At 35.9% G+C, this 21,589-nt stretch overlaps 2 protein-coding genes across 2 annotated transcripts in view; both read left to right on the top strand.

Moving 5' to 3' along the window:
- Positions 1-1,176: 1,176 nt before the first annotated feature.
- LOC124441240 lies at positions 1,177-3,554 on the top strand. The gene is made up of 2 exons (XM_046991681.1): positions 1,177-1,948; positions 3,050-3,554. The coding sequence occupies exons 1-2, from the start codon at positions 1,221-1,223 to the stop codon at positions 3,255-3,257; spliced, it is 936 nt and encodes a 311-aa protein (XP_046847637.1). The 5' UTR covers positions 1,177-1,220; the 3' UTR covers positions 3,258-3,554.
- A 1,031-nt stretch (positions 3,555-4,585) lies between these two features.
- The window catches only part of LOC124441241 (leucine-rich repeat serine/threonine-protein kinase 1-like), a 34,354-nt gene continuing 17,350 nt past the window's right edge, over positions 4,586-21,589 (top strand). Inside the window, 18 exon segments of the mRNA XM_046991682.1 lie at positions 4,586-4,821; positions 6,630-6,803; positions 6,806-6,850; positions 8,304-8,344; positions 9,242-9,407; positions 10,180-10,218; positions 10,659-10,776; positions 11,324-11,416; positions 11,418-11,579; positions 12,600-12,731; positions 13,499-13,775; positions 14,667-14,766; positions 15,644-16,268; positions 17,020-17,445; positions 17,736-18,203; positions 19,212-19,351; positions 20,518-20,657; positions 21,426-21,548. Coding sequence (XP_046847638.1) covers positions 6,650-6,803; positions 6,806-6,850; positions 8,304-8,344; positions 9,242-9,407; positions 10,180-10,218; positions 10,659-10,776; positions 11,324-11,416; positions 11,418-11,579; positions 12,600-12,731; positions 13,499-13,775; positions 14,667-14,766; positions 15,644-16,268; positions 17,020-17,445; positions 17,736-18,203; positions 19,212-19,351; positions 20,518-20,657; positions 21,426-21,548 — 3,249 coding nt within the window. The 5' untranslated portion in view covers positions 4,586-4,821; positions 6,630-6,649.

Below are 21,589 nucleotides of genomic sequence, written 5' to 3'. Positions count from 1 at the left end.
TCCAATCATCATGATCATAATGCAAATACGTGCCCAACTCTCTCATAAGCGTTATTGTTGCATGTTGACACTCAAAAATAGAAACATAGCTAGGAATAGCTTCAAATGCTTGATTTTTCTTCATATCATGAAAAAGCAAATCCAAAAATTTTATCAAAATTTTCATAAATGGACGAACTTAATTATTTTGTATCACGTTCTTTTTGATCATGAAATGTTGATGTCATTGTTATTGACACGTATCGTTACGTCATAAATAATTTATGTCCACTTTGACGTCACTCTTTATATAGCGGTTTTACACATGGCTATTAGCCAATGAGCAGACCCGAATTCTTTTAGAACACAGCATAACAGTGGTGATTTGTCTGTTTTATCACGTGCGCACTGCAGCGTATATCAAAAAAGAGAATCGAAATCAAACTTTACTATGCTATCGTGCATTTGATATTAAGTTTTTATGTCTTATATTTTTACATAGCAAAAGAAATGACCTCTTTAACTTTCCAATGATATGTTTTTCATTTCGTAACATTCAGGAGTGATCTAGTACTATTGAATTAAAAATTGCAAGTAGAAATTGCATACAAGTATTGAGGTTTCAGTACCATTTCAAACAAAAGCAAATAAAAAACCAGGATTTTTCCTATGCTGTGTCATACCGCTCATGCTAAACAATTTTTAATAACAGCTGTTGGGATGTTGAGTTTGATTAGTTATTACAAACAAAAATTTTTAAATTTGTTGGTGTGATGGGCTTAATCAAGTCTACTACGGCTTTCCCAGCGGTACAGTGCAAATACAACTGACCTCATTTTATTTTGCAGTTTTCATTCCGATCAAAACGTTGCTAAGTTAAATATACAATGCTACTTTCTAGTTTAAATCATGACTATGTACAAAAATTTGACATAAAATACCTTACTAAACTAACTGTGTTGTTCAAACGATGCTAGGCAGAATGAAATTTACATTGTTGTTGGTGTGTGTGCGTCTTAATTTCATTTAAAAACATCTTGTTTTCTTAACGCTTCAATTCAAATTTTGGAGTACACGCGTGTTTTGGGTTGGCAACTGAGTTGGTAATTTGCTCGAAGAGTGACAATATCAAGATATCAAATGACGATCAATTAAAAATATTAATTGCCGTCAACAGATTGAGTGTTGAATTACTGCTCCAAATTCCTTATTTAATATAGTGCCAATGTTCTGTGGTAAATATGAACAGTTTGCCGAGACTTTCGAACAACAAATGTCGTGCTACAAGACCAATTTCCTTAGGACCGAAAGATAATCTAGTATATGCGGAAAAAAGTGCTTTTGTGGAAGGCAAAAAAACGGCAACAAGCTTAGATGGCACGCAATTTGAACTCCATGGAAACAATTTTAAAGATGAACAGAAAACATACGAATATCATCGGCCAAAATTCTTTGTGTCCGCTAAGAATGATCCAAGGCACCAAAATAAAGTATCACAAATCGTTGAAGCCGTGTCTAATGACTCTAAAAATGATAAAGAAAGCCAGGTATTTGGTCAATGCATACTTCCTCACACTGATATTAGTGATTGCTTCCATGTCAAAATGTCAAATGAAGTCAGTTTCGTGAGTTTACAACTGTCGAAAGTTCTTCGTGAGAAAGATCGCGAAATCGTGCGATTACGTGAGAGTATTCGCAAAGCTTTGCTTGATCGAGAAAATGCGACTGGTGCCAGCACGCGGACACGCATGCGCGTTGCGGAACTTAAAACTAAACTATCCAATCAGAAGAGGCGCATGGAACACGCAACAAAAGTAGAACGGTTAAGGTGTAAGGAGAAGGTTACCAATGAAACTGAACGATTACGTCACGAGCGTGATGAAGCTCGAGAGCAACTTGAACAGCGTGATAAGATGGTATGGCACTTGAGAAAACAAGTTGAGCAACTGGGTTACCTGAGCAACCAAAGGTAAGCCACGTCTTCTGGGCCATAAGAAGACAAAACCTAGAATTTGATGAGATTTGTGTCACCCAAATTGAAATTTAAGAAAATGATTCTCCGGCTCTAACACGTACATAACAGGTGGTCTAAAACGTTCCTTCTGGTAATGCGCCTCTATGCAGGGGGACTTCAAAAAAATGAGCAGTTAACAAAACTTTAATAATTCAACAGGGCAAAAAATTTGCAAAAAAGTTAATTGAAAAAAGTAGTCGGATTTCCAATGGTTCCTCTGACCGTCAAATCGCTGTTGCAAATAAAATAACGCTCAGTTTTCAAATCCCATTTGAAAAAAAAACACAAAATAATCTTCCATTTGAATGCGCGTATGCACTCGCCAAATTTCCTGAAACTTTGTTAGGAAATGATGTTGTGCCATATTTTAACCATAGATGTTCCAACTGCTTTTTAAAAAGAGCTCAAAAATGCATTATGTTAGTGTTTTGTTTATTGTACATCCAGTCTGCACACAGAAATAAAAAATATGGATGGAAGACGGTCAGCCGGCCGTTTTCTACTTTTTCGCCTTATAAAATAGTGCTTAGCCTGCATAAATTCTACAGTACCTACAAAAATTCATGTCTATTTTTTTGCAGTCAAAGCTCTTGAATGTTTTACCTCGTTTTTGTACAGACCTATATTAAGCGGTCACATAGAAAATCCCAAGGTTGGCCGTGCTTTTAATACTTGTTCACTGCAGTATTATTAAGAGTAATACATAAGACTCAGTTTTCGTGCCCTTTTCATACAAGCCTTGACGGGGCACCTGTTCAACCGCCAACACTAACACTTAATGTAAGCTCATTTATTTGTTAGGGGATATTATATATTTATCCTATATTTATGAAAACTTGAGTTGAAGACTTAGTTCTGCTCAGTGTCAGACACAGTGGTCAGTGGCGCAACTTCTTAATCTACTATGACTGTTTAAGACATGAAGCTATTACGATAGCTTGTACTCAATCATGCCTGCAAAATTTGACGTTGACAATCAAACGATGAAACAACCCCCTTCCTGTCCCCCTGTTTTCCTGAGAACATTGTCATGATTTCTTATTTCAAAAACAATAGATACAAAACGATTCAAGAACTAAACAAAAAAATGGCGGTAAAGGAAAAGAATATACAAGAAATGAGAAGAAGAATGGAGCAAGCGCAACTCATAACAATTCCTGGAACTAGTTCAGCAGAAAGGGAAAGACGCAACAGCACAAGCAGTGCGGACGGCAAATCAATAAAATGGGACGAGTCTGGTCGCTTAGCAACAGTTATTGAATAAGTTATCCGATTTTGTCTTTAAATGTAATTGTGTAATGAATCTGCATCAGTAGTGCAGCCAGAATAAGTCAGAAATATCACCGTAAATGTATCAACTCCAATTCAACATACTTTAATTATTGCTCATTCTATTGGTAATACAGGCCCGTAACTAGTGGTGGTAAAGTGGTTGCAGGTGCACCTACCCACCTCCTGCCCATACATCTATGACGTCTTATTATTATATAAAAAAAATACTAAACAATAACTGAAATTGTCTGTTAAAATTTAAAAATAAGAAAGGTGCCTATGCAATTAAGCTCGATTAACGTGTTTGTTTCTATGTATTCTCATTCAAAGCACGTGTACAAGTTAAGCCCGGCTCAAATGCGTGCGCATACTCACACACGCACTCTCTAGTCCTTAAAATTTCTCTGTTACGGCTCTGTGACATGTTCTCGCCTACAGTGTTGTTGTTATAATATTTTTAATGTAAAATAAGCTAAAATAATATAATATTGTATTCTTTGGTGGCAGAGAAGGGCCATTGATATTTCCCCTGACGTGAATACACTCGAATGCCTGTCACTCGGAACCGTTCTATGCGGTCCGGTTGGGAAGGCATCTGTCTGCCCTGCTTCATCGGTCTCATCGTCAGCCTGTTCTTGTTAAAGCGCTTATGAGGAGAAAATTTTCTTTTTTCGATTATAGTTTTAGCATACAGAACATTTAAAATCACATTAGACTTTCTAAAACAGTTCGTGCTTATGGATTGTTTTGTTTCAAATGTCCCCTTTATTACAGAAGTGACGTCATATTGCACAATGAAAATTTGAGTTATCTAGTATGCTTGATGTCAGTTGATGATATTTTACTTCAACCGAACAGAGATGCCTTCTTTAAATAGTGATAACTTCCCAAGCCTTTCCTGCAAAAGTTGCCCGGAAACTGAGTACGTCTGTAACTCAACGGGACTTTACCAAAACTGTTATATCTTGACGATGAAAAAATATTTTTACAAACTGTTTCAGAATGTCTACTATCAATTTTAAAGTTTATTGTACTAACACCATAATTTCGAAATTTGCACTTCGTAAGCACTTTAATGGTCCGCGTGCGTACCTATTCTCCTGTAAATCTTTGGCCAGGAGGGGCTGTTGATGCTTCTTCTAAGAATTGCATTTCTGATAACGATTATGCATAAAATTGGCCGCAAGGCGAATTTTATAACGATTCACGATTTTTTATTTTATGAAGCATGTTTTCAGCTGTCCTTATCGAAGTTCGACAGTATGAAAGAAGTTGTTTCATCTTAAACTGTCATAACGCGGCATTATTTTAACTCATGAGAGATTGGTAGAATGATTTGATTTGTCAAAGCTTAATCTCAAAGACAAGGGAAAAGCCCAGAGTGGCAGGAGCGAAACCGAGCAGATTGTTTTGATTTCCTCATGTCGATATCGTTTGTTCTATAACCAGGTGAACTGACGATTTAGATATCTTGGAGAGAGAGCATCACATTAATACAAACTAAAAGATTTGTGTTTTCGTCATTTTGTCTTTTTTCATCAATTGTTTCATCAAAGGTAAAGTCTTAAAGACTAAATGTATGTCCATAGTTTGTACGCATATGGAAAACCTAGTTTATTTTGATTTTCTATTTTAAAATTCGAATTTGTTTCAGAATTCCAATTCAGAGTTCATTTCACATTGTTCGTGTTAAATTAATCGATTTCTGGTCGTCTTTCAAAATAGTTATGTGTATATTTGTGATCAGTCGGTTAAATTGTTTGTTGTCATACGCGTTGCGGCACATTTTATTTTAATTTATACTCGACTCAAAATACAAGCTTGTTTTAATATTTATATCAAATATTTCAATGAACGATCTTCGATCCCTTCTGCACAAAATATGAATTCGACAATCTTGCTTACGAAAATGTGCCTTCCGTTTATAACATAATAAACATGTTTCATATCGTTGTTGACTTTTATTGTATTGACGAGAAGTTGAAACCTTTAACCCCTCAATTTTTACAATGCGAAGTAGGAAACGTTTCATAGTGTTCTAATCACTAATTGGAGCTGAATTCTTTTGTGATAAGTCGGGAAAGCATGGATAATTTAGCGATTTTAATGACGCTATCGAACTAACATGCCAAATTGATTTTACCATTATTATCTCTAGGCTCACTTCATATTACGCCTGATTAAGATTTGGTAATTTATTGTCTTTGTTAGACTAATACTGCATTCAAACTGATGTTTGCGTCGAGATAATTATTTACAAGAAACTTAGAAGTATTAGTTGTCACATTGAATGTAGTTACTGCTTACATCAAAAACTATTTCAAAGTGAAATCACTGGACATCCTTAATAGCTTTAAGAATAACAGGGCTTCCTGTTATTGCCCAATGCCATGTGATCATGCTTCTAGTCTTACGAATGGTGCCAGTAGCCTTATTCAACTCAATTCCTTTATCAATTAGTTGTTTTTGACAATTTCAACTTCATTTGGCTAAATATTTCATCACTTAATTCTCTCGCATTCTCCTTGCTACACAATTGACTTTTCCAGAACTTTCATTTTCCACCTGAAATTTGCCTTCGGCATTTCTATCCCACTATATGTACCTTATAATACTTAGACTTTTTTTCTAAGTTTTTTTGGCTCTGGGTTCCCTAACCTAAATCAGACAATTAATTTTCTACACATTGTGATGTAGAAGGTTAGGCTTAGCATGTCTTGAGATCAGTGACATAGCCAGCCTGCAAGTTTTGGTCCGGCTATGTAAATTTTAGGTCATTAACATTATTCATTTTTTTAGAAATCTTTTCTTTTTACAGTGAGTGAACACAAAAAAATAACATAGCAGGACCAAATTCGCAGGCTGGCTACGCCACTGCTTGAGATTAAAGTTAAAGGTTATAAGCTACAATAATCAACTCCTTTCTTTGCATTGTTCAAGCATGGATTGTTTTTATATCATTTGGCTGAATCCTTTTGCATAAAGCATGTTGCAGTTTTCCTTATATGTTTCAAACAAATGGATGTGCTTATGACTACATGCTTATTTCTACTTTGGAATTTGAATTGCTTTTATCAAAAATAAGAAATCTTAGTTATAATGTGCCATGTCTGGAGCAAATAGGATCCAGGATTAGGCAAAATAAATTTCATTGGTATGATTTAATTCTTTTGTAGTACTTGGTATGAACAACCATAGGCATTTTGTATTCCTAACCCCAGATTCTCTTCTGTTCCAAGCTGTGAAAATTTAGGAATTATCAAAAATTTTAACTAAACAATATAAAAAGTTAAAAAAGAGGCCTTTCTTGATGCCTTTTTATTTAATCAAACCATTCAACCATTTCTTTCTTTTTCCATTTTAGACTGGTAATTTTGACTGGAAATGGCTGGTCTGATTTTTTCGTATGAAGGGGAATTGATTCATCAGGCAGCCATTTATGACCAGGTTGAGTTTCTGTTGAATTTGCTGTCCATCCCAAGCAATGGCGATGCAAACATTAGAGATCAGCAAGGAAGATCTCCTGTACACACAGCGCACAACATGGCAGTGAAAAGTGTCTGAAACTGCTGCTTGAAAATGGAGGTAACTTTGCTTATTTTTGATAGAAAGACTGCCTTGGCCATGGCCTTTCAAATAGAGTTCTTAGTTAAATTGAATGTGGAGGAATGATGGGTGTTCTGTTGTTATGGAAAGTATTTGCTAAGGGATGAAAATGAGTTTGTTCAAACTTTCATCTCGTGAAATCAGGACAAATTCTGTTTAGCAATTTCATTGAGAAGGATTCAATGACAATTTTCCACTTGTTGTCCTCTTAACAAAACAATTTAGCAATTCAACTTTATTTAATGTTTTAAATTGTTGGTCAATAAAATGGTATGTATGCTGGAATTGTCATATTTGTGCTTGTCTACCTCTTCAAAATGTCCATTGACAACATCTCTATTGACAACATCGATACACAACATCTTAATTAAAAATATCTCTATTGACAACATCCCAACTGACAACATCTCTTTACTAGAACTCTATTGACAACATCTCCATTAACATTTTTTCATAAAACCTCTCTATATAGAGAGCATCTCCATGAACAACATTGCTATTGATTTGAAAGTATCTGCATTGAAAACATCTCTATTGATAACATTTCAGTTGATAACAATCACAAAATCTCTTTAAACAACATCTCTTTTGACATCTTCTCTATAGACAACATCTCTATAGACAACATTTCCAAGGACAACATCCCAATTGATAACATTACTATTATCAACATTTCTATTCAAGACATCTCCATTGAAACATCTCTATTGACAACATTTCTATTAACAACATCTTTATTCACAACATCTCCATTGACAACATCTCTATTCACGTCATCTCCATTGAAAACATCTTTACTGACAAAATCTCTGTTAACAACATCCCGATTGACAATGTGTCTATTGACAACATCTCTATTGACAACATCTTTATTCACAACATCTCCATTGACAATGTCTCTATTAACAACATCTCTATTGACAATATCTCTATTGACAACATCTCTATTGACAACATCTCTATTCACGACATCTCCATTGAAAACATCTTTACTGACAAAATCTCTGTTAACAACACCCCGATTGACAATGTGTCTATTGACAACATCTCTATTGACAACATCTCTATTGACAACATCTCTATTGACAACATCTATTCACGACATCTCCATTGAAAACATCTTTACTGACAAAATCTCTTTTAACAACATCCCGATTGACATTGTCTCTATTGACAACATCTTTATTGACAACATCTCTATTGACAACATCTTTATTGACAACATCTTTATTGATAACATCTCTATTAACAACATCTTTATTGACAACATCTTTATTGACAACATCTTTATTGACAACATCTTTATTGATAACATCTCTATTGACAACATTTCATTAACAACATTTTATTGACAACATCTTTATTTGCAATCCTTCTATTTGAACAGGTTTATGCATTTTGTTCATGATACCATAAATCTTTTTTTATTTAGGTAATCCAAACTTGGTGTCTTCTCAAACAGATTGTTGCTCTGTAAGTAGCTGATTTCCATTATCGAATATTTATTTAATCATGAACATGATGCATCGATCAACATAAATTAAGTCTATACATATACTTAGAGTAGCATGAACCAAAAATCTCCTTTATGACACTGGGATTACTTGTTCTTTTTCCATAGAAAAGGTGAAAATTTTGAGTTTGATGAGGTGTTAGGTTTTGTCACAACTGTTATATGTTGGTTATGGATGTAGATTGTCAAGGTGACAAGGTCAGTGCTGGCAATGGTGCTGGCTAAGGATGTTTGACTGTCAGGCAATACCATTGAACTGAATATAACCATGAATACAACTGGCATTTTTCTGCCAAAATTTAAAGTCAGCACCTTGACTAGTCCCAATCCTTCCGCGCACGGGTCAAAAAAAGTTCATTAATTACATGACAATAAACCAAAATTCGCGACTTTACCTTGATTTTATCCCATGAGACGTGGGTAAAACTTGGCTTCATGCAAGTACAGGCATGTTTATTTAAAAATAGCCTTCCAACCACATATTTAGTTTAATCGATGGTCATTGGTCAACAACAACATCAGCAGTCCCTCTCGTCAGCAGTGGCGTAGCCAGCCTGCAAATTTGGTTCTGCCATGTTAATTTTTCTCTGTTCACTTGGTGTAAAAACAATAGATTTCTAAAGAAACGAACAGTTGTAATATTCTAATATTTACAAAGCAGGACCAAAACGTGCGGGCTGGCTACGCTTTTGCTTGTCAGGACTGTGCCTCATTAACCTGGACGATCTATATCCACAGACATAAAACAATACTGCGGGGCTTAATCTATTTACGTAAAATCTAGTTAAGTAAGCACAATTATCATGTCCTAGACGTGGTGATGATGATATATCTCTCTGTCCAACTCACTCTTTTAGACGCCTGCGCATCACGCAGCTTATAATGGCCATTTTTTATGCCTAAAGCTGTTAGTCGAGAAGGGTGCCGACCTTGACATTTCTAACGCAAATGGTAGAACTCCTATCGATCTGGCTATAGAAGAAAGACATACAAGTTGCGCTAAATTCTTGAAAGATGAGGAAGGTCGGAATTTGTTGAAAATTTTCCATTTTAATGGATTGTTATTGCAATTAGAGTATGGAGCGGTTCATGCGTTTTTCTTCACAGTTCAATCAGAAAAGTTAAGATAAACTTAACCATTTTCTTTTGGTTTTTACCAACTGATCATCAAAACACTTTCATTTTTTCGCGCGATATTCGTGGGAAATTGAATGAAAATCACGTGACGTGTTGGATTATTCATTCTTAAGTCCCGTTTATCGGATCCCAAAAACGGATCGTGTGAACACGTTTAAAAATCACGTAAGCAGTGTCAAAAATCGGATGGAAATAGAACTTGCTCTATTTTCATCCAGCAAGATCAAAGGTAGCCGACTAGCCTCAAACTTTTTACTCTCTTTACTTCCCAAATTTTGATTTGCCGCGAGTAATTAGATTTGAAAAAGACTTAAAAATAAGAATAAAAATATCGGGCCGTGTGAACTAGCAACCAAAAGTCGGAACCTAAACCATCGGATCCGACAAATCGGATCGTGTGAACGGGTACCTCATCTTTTGGGGGATGACCTGGTAAGGTAACGTAAAAGCAAAGTAAAATGTACATTTTAAGGGCTGTTGGGTAGAGCGACCCATTTTCTGACACCCCAAGGGAGTGTAGACAGTTAAAAACAGATAAACTATGTGCAGCACCTTCAAGAATTGAAAAATTCTAAATTGAAATTTTTGACGCTAAGCTTGTCTATTGTGGTTTTCCAACTGTACGACGTTTTGTTTTGTTTTTCTTCATTTTTTGCAGTTCGCAGACACAATTTGCAGATAGCTGGATGGCAAGAAGGTGAGTCAGTGTATTATTTGATTCGTTTTGTTTCTCTAATTTTGAAAAATGATATTTATTATTTACTACCGTATTTCAAAAGAACTTTGTGCATAAAACAGTAATATTTGTAACTATCGATAAGACTCTCGGCTTATCGGGAGAGTTTAGAGCAACCAAAAAAATATAGGATGTGGTACGTATTCATTAAATTTCTCTAATTTTTTGACTTCATCGAGTTAAGTGTACATGCCTGAAGATGTGAGCTGTATTAGTTTTTTCTTCCAAAAACAACTGAGCAGCTTTCGTAATAATTTCGCCGCGAGATCTTTTTTCACGGAAATTTTATGGACGTAAATTTTTAGAACAGATTGTATTTGCTGTATGTATAGTTCTGCGAAAAAAAATGTTTGCTCTCGAAATCAAATGTCTTCATGTGAAAATGAATTTTGTTTTTTCAGAGGCTTTTTCTGCTACTGCCAGAGGAAATTTTCATCGTTTGAAAGAAATAATTGAACAACTTGGTAATGAGTTTGATGTTGACAAGCAGTACGCTGCAGGCGAAACACTTTTGTTAAAGTAAGTTGACAATCATTAACATTTTTCATCGTAAAGTTATTTTGAGTGGCCAGGCGCCTTCAACGGGAAGACTAACTTGGGAAGACTAGAGGACTGGAAATAGCGAAGGAGCCTTATTAAAGATGTTTAGTTACCTAGACCTCCTTGATTACATTCACCAATTATATAGTTGGCTATAAGTGCAGCACTTTTGAGAGAGCAAAGCTGTCAGCCAAATCTATTTTTTTATTCAGCAAAGAGAGTTAGTCCAAGCGACAGCAACCCTTCTCCCAATTATCAATAATTTTTTTATCATCTAAAGATCCATAGCGAAAACCTCTTGGTTTTTTGCGAGACAGGTATTTGTAAAATACAGAGAATAACTTCCGGTAGTCAAGGATATTGTATTTGCCAACCACTAGGTTCCGATATCTTGAGATTAGAAGTTTATATTAAATTTTAGTTCTTATCACTAATGACGTCATATCCGTGTATCTATAACTGTAACTGCAAGGGTCTCCCCTCTCCCTGCAACTGTTCACTTTTGCGCTCTTGTGTAATTTTTCAGGGCTTGCGAGAATGGAAATGTGGACGCTGTTGATTTGTTACTTGCTTCTGGAGCATCGGGCACGTGTAACCCTTATTCGGGAATATCCCCTCTATGCATGTGTGAACCAGAATGTGGTTGTCGTGAAGAAGTTACTACGGCGATTTCCGAATCTTGCCAAACATGGAACGAAAGTAGAGAATAACAATCCTCTGCATTTTGTGTCAGGGTGTGGAAATGTTGAAATTGCTAAGTTGTTATTACAAACCGACGATGGGTAAGAATTACATTAAGCTGTTCATGATTAGACTTGCGATGATGGAGCATGTATTTTGTGAAAGAATATCACAGGAGAACTCCACTCACAAAACAAAATTTTTGTTTAAGCGAAATGCCTCATAACCACAAGTGTAAAGAAATTCATATGAGTTTATATTATTCAGAAAGCGTCTCTTCCGGTTAAATTAAATGGCGCGCTTTGATCGGCTAGAAAACATTTTTGGCAGTCTATTTAAGAAAGTAAAGCTTCCTGAAGCTAACAGAAAAGGTACAAATGTCTCATGCCATATAATATACTTTTGGTTACCTCGCTTGAAATGTCGAGAAACACAATAAGAAAGCTCATTTTTCAATATGGTGTGTTATAAATAAAAATTTATGTTCTTTTTAAACTTTTGTTTTATTTTATGTTCTAGATGAAGCACTGTGTTCTATTTTATGTTCTAAATAGAACTTTGCGTTATGTTTTACGTTCTAAGTGAGACTTTATGCTCTATTTCATACTCAAAATAAAACTTTATATTCTATTTTATGTTCTAAATGAAACTCACTGTTCTATTTTATGTATTAAAAACAATTGATGCTTTCTTTTATTTTACAATCTTTAAATAATATGCGAAATACTTTTACAAACTTTTAAAGTCGCAAGGCCCTACAAGGCTTGTGTAAGTTAATCGAACAGATAATTATTTATTAATTAATTGTAATAAATTTAAAATGTCACTGTCGTATGACGCTCAAATATTGACTTCAAGATATTTAAGAGTCATACGACAGTGGCTCTATTCATTTGTTCTTTGTAAACTTGCAAATTTTGCGTTTCGTTGGTTAGAAGCAACTTCAATTTGCAAAAGGGGGGGGACTATGCTTTAAATAACGATTACAAGTTTGTTTTGTGTGCGACTCGTTTGGCATAGATTCTACCTACTAATTTTTCCGTCGGTCGGATTTTGTGTTTCTTGAAGGTAGCCAACTCGTATAAGTCAAATTCTATCTACTTATTTTTGTTGTTTTTTAGGTCTGAACCTTATCCCTGCCTTGGTATTGACATTAACTGTGAAACGTCCAGCGGTATGACCCCATTGCACAACGCAGCAATTGCTGGACATATTGAAATTATCAACTTGCTGTTCAATCCAAATCACCACTGGTCAGTATCTATTAAGAGAACAGTCTTTACACTACATAAAATATATAAGAAATAAGATAACGTGTGTCAGTGTAGATAGTGACGAATGAACAACAGAGAACGAGAACAGTCTTAACACTACATAAATTATATAAGGAATAAGATAACTTGTGTCAGTGTAGGTAGTGATGAATGAACAACAGAGAACGAGAACAGTCTTAGAATATATAAGAAATAAGATAACGTGTGTCAGTGTAGATAGTGATGAATGAACAACAGAGAACGAGAACAGTCTTAGAATATATAAGAAATAAGATAACGTGTGTCAGTGTAGGTAATGATGACTGAACAACAGAGAACGAGAACAGTCTTAACACTACATAAAATATATAAGGAATAAGATAACTTGTGTCAGTGTAGGTAGTGATGAATGAGCAACAGATAACGAGAACAGTCTTAAAATATATAAGAAATAAGATAACGCATCAGTGTACATAGTGATGAATGGACAACAGAGAACGAGAACAGTGTTAACACTACCTAAAATATATAAGAAATAAGATAACGTGTGTCAGTGTAGGTAATGATGAATGAACAACAGAGAACGAGAACTGTCTTAACACTACATAAAATATATAAGAAATAAGATAACGTGTGTCAGTGTAGGTAGTGATGAATGAACAACAGAGAACGAGAACAGTCTTAACACTACATAAAATATATAAGAAATAAGATAACTTGTGTCAGTGTAGGTAATGATGATTGAACAACAGATAATGATTTTCCAGTTGCACACCGTGTTCGATGAAGTCGAACGTTAACGTAAATGCGAAGTCGAAGGTCGGACGCACGCCGCTGCACGACGCTGTGACGTTGGGAAACGTGGATATTGTCGAGGTCTTGCTCGAACACAAAGCGAATCCAAATTGTGCGGTGAGGACAGACGATATGGTTGGGTACCTGGATGTTAGTGAACTCATGGCGGACATGTTGGATGTAAACATTGGTGCTACGATGACAGCACTCCAGCTTGCTTGCTCTCATAAAAAAAGCGAGATAATGAAGGTATGGGTTTGTTGAGGAAGGTTGATATTTGACTGCATGTGAAACTGGACGACTACCTCTCTCCGAAATTACCAAACTGAATTGTGAACGAGTTTTACTCTTTCCTACCCCTCTTCCCAAAAAAAAAATAAAATCTTGCCTCAAAAGCCAATGATTCCTAGACTTTCCTCCGCCATAAATTTCAACCAGTAATGTAAATCAGTCCCAGTCTTTCCTCCGCTACAGATTTTAACCAGTAATGTATATCAGTCCCAGCTTTTTTTCCGCGAAACATTCTAAAGTATAATATGTATAAAATTACTACTCCGAAAAAGTATTTTAGTAAAATGCAAAACAATTGACACTGCGTCTAAAGTAAACATTTTATTCTAAACGTTTCGACAAGTGTTACATGTCGCCATCAGTAGAACAAGCCCAAATTCTTACGAGTGATGACATGTAACACTTGTCGAAACGTTTAGAATAAAATGTTTACTTTATATCGAGTGTCAGTTTTTTTGTGTCGCACTATAATGTGTATAGTTCTCCGTCTTTTCTACGTAAAAAAATTGTAATCTAAAACGTAATTTCATCTTTTCATATACAATAATTGACCAACCACCCTCCCCCTTTTTTTGTTTTTGCTCTGGTGCAGTAGCCAATCCAGTCCTTTTTACTCCTGCAATATAAATATTTTTGAGTTAAAATCATTGGAAAAACAATGAATGGAAAAATTTCTTAACAATTGAATACCAATTTTGCTGAAAAATTGCATTGTAATTGCTTCGGACTGGCTCCACCACTGCCTTGCTGTTGTTTCCAAATCAATCATTGATCTATGCTCGAATCTTTATTGATACCTTCTTATGTGTTGGTGTGATGTATTTATACACTTACGTCATTTTATTTTAGATGCTATTACATCATGGCGCCCAAGACTTCGGCAACAAATGTCTCCATTATGCTACCACGAATGACAATGAAGAAATGACCATCATCCTTCTTGGAAAAGGTTTACTGCTGTGTATTTTTCTTTAAATAACATCTTGGCAGTCTTGATTTAGGGAAAATGGTCATTGTAATTGTCTCAATCATCATTTTCACTTTCAGCGAACAATTTAAACTCAAAACAAAATGCACATTTCCAGGAAAAAGACATTTTCGCAATACAATATACCATTCAAAATAAGAATGAGGTAGAAATAAAGTCGAAATTTTACAGTTTGCACCATCTGTTTACGTCTTACAGTTTACGTTAGGATCTCCCCCTGTTTTATATAGTTGCAAAGTTTAGAGCGGGGGTATTTTGAAGATCGCCCGACCGAATCTTGTAAAAACTTGCATACGTATATGGTTATTCTGGCTCATGGGGCTGTTTACACAGACTAATGTAGACTCAGTGAACCTTTAAATGACTTCGGTATATCAAATTCGATGTTTTTATCATATTTTCTTTGCATTTTTTCGCTTTAAGCCGTTTTTAAAGTATACATATCGAAATGCTTTTGAAACCGAAGTGTATGACGAGCCATTTGTTGTGAATCGTTCGTCTCCACTTATTTACATTTGTTGCTTGGCTTTGAAAGGGAAACAGTTAAAAGATAATATACAAAATAAACTTTTACGCTGTGATAATGGCGACGAAAAACAAAATATCGACAAGCAATCCTTTTAATACTCCTTTAGTTGCTACCTATTTTGAAAATTTTATATTTTGCCTTCGACATATTTTGTACATTAATTCGCGCATAAATTATTTTTCCTAAAATCTGGCAAACAGGCGTAGCAGCTTTCTCGAAGTTGCGCAGACCCTTACTCCTTTAGGAGTTGAGAGTCTGCACGTAGACTCGTGTTAACATCATTTTTCATTGTTACATATTTTTCTTCAGACGTACATCCAAGTCATGAATACAGTTTACCATTGAAGCTACGCGAGCAACACAATGACTGGGCTCCAATATCTATCGTTTGGCATAATTATGACCTGCACAAGATCGAGGCTGCGTGGTTATACTCAGCGCCAAAGGCCATTCTTAGACCAGCGGTGTCAGCGACCATGAATAATTTGATGTTGGCGTCTTTGATCACCAACTTGGATCTTTCTAACAATCGTTTGCAGAGTTTACCTATTGAAATATTTCAACTATCTTCACTGAGGCATCTCAATGTATCCCACAACGAGTTGAGTATGTTGCCTGTCGGAAAAAGTCGTAACGACGCCGAAAGCTCCTCGGCCGATGACGTTTTTGTCGAAAATCGTACGGAAATCGCGGTGTGGTACTGTCCGCATTTGGAGGAAATCGAGCTTCAATATAACAATCTGACAACTCTTCCGGGCTGTCTTTTCTTACTTCCGGCTTTGCGAATTGTGGACGCCAATAACAACGATCTTAATGGCCTACCATACGATATTTGGCACAGTCCTAATTTGAGGATTGCCATTTTCAGTAACAACTACATCGATAATGTACCAGTTCTTCCGAACTCCAGCGATGTTGTTAGCGGTAGCAATTGGTATGTATGTTTTTTTTTCTCTAGAAAATAGCTTGCGAGAATGTGAATTCTTTAACGAATTTCCGAACTTAAAGTTTTATTGCGCGATATTTCACGTAAAATTTGGTGCCTTCCAAATAATGGCATTACTTCATGTAATTTTGCTTAACAGTTTAGGAAGGGTTACTTAAATCCGCCGTTTTTTGGCCTTACAAATTTTCAGTGTGAAATCGATGACCCCTTTATGTTAACAATTCCATAAACCTACTGGCTCCCTTTATGCAAACGCATTCATCGTTGAATCCCGTGGCGGCCATTGGGAGTGGGGCAAGGGGATGGGGGTCAAGTCCTCCACCCATTAATGTTAAAAGTCTAAACATCTTGCATAAAATCTCCCAAGTCACACCAATGTATGGTGTCTCTCCAAAAAAAGGCAACCCACAAAAATTAATGATGTATTCGTAGAAACTATTATGCACAATAGTGCAACTAACATTCACACCAGGAATGTTCTACGTTAATCAAAAAAGGAATCATATTTCCATAAGTTGCAACAAACCTGGACATACTAGCGTTCAACCAAATCAACCAAGCAGAACAAACAGCTGTTAAAGACTAATTATCTAATGCAGTTTTCATTTTCATTCCTACATAACTTTTTTGCCAGTTCCGTTTTTTTGTGAGGGAGGACACCCTGTACATATCTGTGGCTTCCTCTAGCTTTGTCCCTTTTTAAGTTGAGTCGTAATTCATTGTTTCATGTGTTTTACAGGTCAAGTCCGAGATTTAATGGCAATACTTCATATGAAAGGCAGAGCTCATCGACTTCGTCTTCCGATAGGCGCGGGAATGAAGATAGGAGAAATGAAAAACCGCAGGAAAGGCGGCTCAGGATTATAAGCTACCGGACGTTGCTAGGCGACGCAAACCCGGAAGCTGACGATTCTGACGAGGAAGAGCTTGATACACAAGTGGAGTGTGTTATAGAAAAATTGGATCTGTCATACAACCAGTTGACTAAATTTCCTATTGGTTTAACGTGTTTGGCTCCAAAGTTATCAAAATTACTTCTCTCGAACAACGGCATCGATGAATTTCCGCCAATTCAAGAAATTCCGGAACTTTTGTCCCATTTGGACTTGTCCTTCAACAAAATACAGACATGCTTGCCAAATTATGACGACAACCAGTGTGACAGGTGTGTTGTCATTAGTTTTTATAATTAACATTAGTTTTTTTCATACATTTTAGACAGTATAAGACTGCTTTTGTTTTTTGTTGGTCATTCATCACTACCTACACTAACACACGTTATCTTATTTCTTATATATTTTATGTTGTGGACACTGTTCTCTTTCTCTGTTGTTTGTTTATTTTCGTTTAATCCACTAGTTTTAGGCTTGTAGTGTAAATTATCAGCGTTTACAGACACGTATAACTAAACAAATTACTGTAACATCCATTAAACTCAATATTGTATCACTCCAGGTTATGTTACAGCCCAGTAAGAAAACGTCGCTCAACTCGTCGCACGCGAAGCCGAACTTCGACGTCCTCGACCATGCGAACGTGGTGTCGTCATTGTAGGCACCGACAATTACGTCATTTGAAAAGACTAGAGCTGAACAACAATCTGTTGTCGAGAATACATTTCGCTTACAACACCCCTAATGCTGACAGTGATATTTGTGTTTACCCAAATCTTATGTCGCTAACACTGAGCCATAATAAACTGGAGTATTTAACGGAAGAACTTGGCAAACTAGTTAAACTTGGCTCATTAGATGTGAGTTACAATCCGCTGACACGTGTACCTAAGTTGCCACCTTCCATAGGATTGCTAGGGGATCTTTGGGATCTTAATGTGAAAGGATTGAATTTGTACGATCCACCTCCTAACGTTCTTGAAAAGCGAACCAAGGCTATCACCGGATATCTGTTATCAATACTGGATGAGTAAGTGTTTAATGTGATAATATAGCTGGGTTGACCATTTGTTTATCTACCGAACGCGAGTCTTCAATGAGAAATATCGGACCAAGATCGTACATATTACCAGTGCTCTCAGTTCTTTCCGTTCAACCCCCTCGGTTTTATGATACTTGAATGTATGCCTACCCTACTGTAACATAAAAAAGGACGCTCCATTTAATTATATATCTGTAGGCATTGCCGTCGTATTATAACTAGGAGGTTTTTGTTCTTACTTTGATGTGGTATTTAACCAATATAGGCCTCGGATATTGTGACATAAGACGACCTACAGTTAATGTATAACGTATGACCTCATAATGACGTCATATTTAGCACTCAGAAATTTACGTCATAATGACGCCATACCCAACACTCGGAAAATTACGATATGATTGACGATGTTATCGTGGAGCAGCCATGCCGTTAAATGCGTTTTTGTCCAGAAATGCAATAAATTACAAAAAGGGCTCGTGCAAAACTTGAATGTCCTTAAATGGACATCCTTGAATTGAAGGATTAGGGCTTAGGAAAGGTTTATTTAAGTTTTGAAAATGTAAAGAACGAACTAAAGAACTATCTGTCGTGTAACTAAATAGCCTGTTGCCGGGAGTTTAGTCACCAAGGTTTCCTCAATTTCTATTGTTCTAGTAAGACGAGTTTATAACGTATTTACCTTACAGAATTCGTGTATTCAAATTCAAAGTCGTAGCTTTGTTATTCGACCTTGCTCGTCATCTGTACTCGTAGTCTTACAAACAATGCCCGAACTTCCAGCTTGAAATCACCGCAAAGCATCCCCATAAACACCAAAACATTTAATTTACACCATCGTTCACAATGTGTGAAGCACTGACTAAAACATTTCTGCAATCATAGTACTACTCGACCTTTTTCGGCTTTTGAGTACATTTAATCACTAAGTAACTTTTTTAAGTTTTTTACTGGTAGATTTAGCAAACCGTGTCTGGATTGTGACGTCTGTTCTTACAGGGCTCAGCCATATCCAAGCTTAAAACTTATGTTTGTTGGTGTTTCCAATATTGGCAAAACCACATTGCTGGGGAAGCTCAAAGGAGATACAAATACGACTAAAGGATGGCATGAGAGAAAAGTATTGCAGAAAACGCCACGTACGTTGATTTTTTATTTTTCCGAAAAACCCGCGAATGTAAGGGCATGTAATGTGAAGAGGGTGAAGCGGGCTGACCGGTTGTTATCGTCATTGACAAGTCAATGCCCTAGGAACCAATCTACTACATGCCTTACTCCGCCAAAATTCAAAATAGTTGTATGTGAGGCAAGTCGCCATTTAGAAAGGTGTCAAAACTGGCGATAATTACGAGTAAATCTGCTTCTTCTGCGTTAATGTACAATTGTATAGTTTGATTTATAAAATGCTTGATAGGATTAGTTTTACATCAGAGTTTAGCTTTTTGCCATCTTTCAAGATGGCGTCCATGTCTCATTTTCACACTGTATTTTCACATTTATAGGGATTTTAAATCATCGATTATAGTATTTAAGGAATTTAACGCACATAGCTGTCTTGTTAGCTTTAGGCAAACGAACTTGAATAACAGTTATATGTATTCATTTTGACACGGCTAACTGTGCTTTAAAATAATTTTAAAACGAAACGGTTTATTAGTTAAATTATCAGATTAAAGAAGGCCATGCTTACATTTGTTCAGTATAACATTGATTTGGTCAAAGCTGAGAGACTTCTATTTGCTAACATTTCATCCATAATAGTCGACCCTTTGCTTCGCAGTTTAGTTAGTCGAACATTGGAGACTGTGATTATTTTGTTACCATGCCTGAATACATCATAACGTGATGTTATTGTCTGTGATATTAAGATTTGCAAGAAACTAGAACTGTGTTTTCAAATATCATCATAGTCCACAGTAAGTCCTGTACCTCTGTAGAACATTACTATACATCACAACAGCGTAATGTTATTATCTATGGTATTACATTATGAAAGAACTGGAACCCTGTTTTGAAACATCATCCTAGACCACAGTTGATCGTATAGTCAGTTGATAGAATATTGGAGACAATGATTGTCTTGTTACTATGCCTGAATACATCACAACAACGTGATGTTATTACCTATGATGTTAAGATATGAAAGAAGCTAGAACTATGTTTTAAAATATCATCATAGTCCACAATTGATGTTGTAGGTCAGTTGTAATCTGTTATATGAATAGAACCGTGTTTGGAAGAGCTGGAATCCTTGGCATGATGTGGGTTGTGTTTTTTAATTCGCCTGTTCCATTCTTTTTTGTAGAAAAAGGAAAGAAAAGTGAAAATGTTTCGACGGTTGGTGTGGACGTTGCGGAATGGGTATATCCAAATCCTGCCGGCACAGTATTCGCTAGAAATAGTCGACCAAGTGTGATATTCAGCACATGGGACTTTGGTGGACAGGTATGCTTGAGAAAACTGAGGACACGTGGGTTTAATAGATACTTGTTACTTGTAAACGTGATCACTGGGTAGCATTTTACTCTACTGATTTTCATTAGAGATCATGTCAGCAGAAGGCGAAATTGGTAGAACATTTGAAAAAATGCTTATCTTGTTACTATACTAAGTACATCATAACAACGTGATGTTATTTATCTATGATGTTAAGATGTGAAAGAAACTAAAACTGTGTTTTGAAATATCATCATAGTCCACAGTTGGTCTTGTAGTTTAGTTGGTAGAACATTGAAGACAATGATTTTCTTGTTACTATACCTGAGTACATCACAACAACGTGATGTTATTATCTATTAGGTTAAGATATGAAAGAAACTAGAACTGTGTTTTGAAATATCATCATAGTCCACTGTTGGTCTTGTAGTTTAGTTGGTAGAACATTGAAGACTATGATTATTTTGTTACTATATCTGAGTACATCACAACGACGTGATGTTATCTATAATGTTAGTTATGAAAGAAAGTGTTTTAAAGTGTATTCAAAGTCCACACTTGGCACGCACTTGTTTTCAAACCAATAGAATATTTGAACACCTTGATCAAATATTTCAGTTTTCTATCTTAAACAAACTCTATGTCAATTGATAGTAATTGATATGTAGTGCTTAGTTACCTACTGTTTATCGTTTAAGTACCATCTTCAGCTATAAGGATCTTAAAGCTTAGAAGAAAGTTGTGTAAATATGAAACTTTTGACTTTTGTTTTTGTAGAAAGAATATTACGCGACTCATCAGTTATTTCTCACACATCGTGCATTATACCTTGCCATATGGAAACTGACTGATGGTGAGGATGGAGTGCGAAAATTATATTCTTGGCTTTTAAATATTCAGGTCCGAAAGCTACCCTTTGTTCAATTTTAAGTAATGTTGGT

This window comes from Xenia sp. Carnegie-2017, unplaced genomic scaffold (genome assembly GCF_021976095.1).
Source record: "Xenia sp. Carnegie-2017 unplaced genomic scaffold, XeniaSp_v1 HiC_scaffold_20, whole genome shotgun sequence".
Taxonomy (NCBI): Eukaryota; Metazoa; Cnidaria; class Anthozoa; order Malacalcyonacea; family Xeniidae; genus Xenia; species Xenia sp. Carnegie-2017.
The sequence above is the reverse complement of the archived record's forward strand: the minus strand, read 5'-3'. Positions and strand labels throughout refer to the sequence as shown.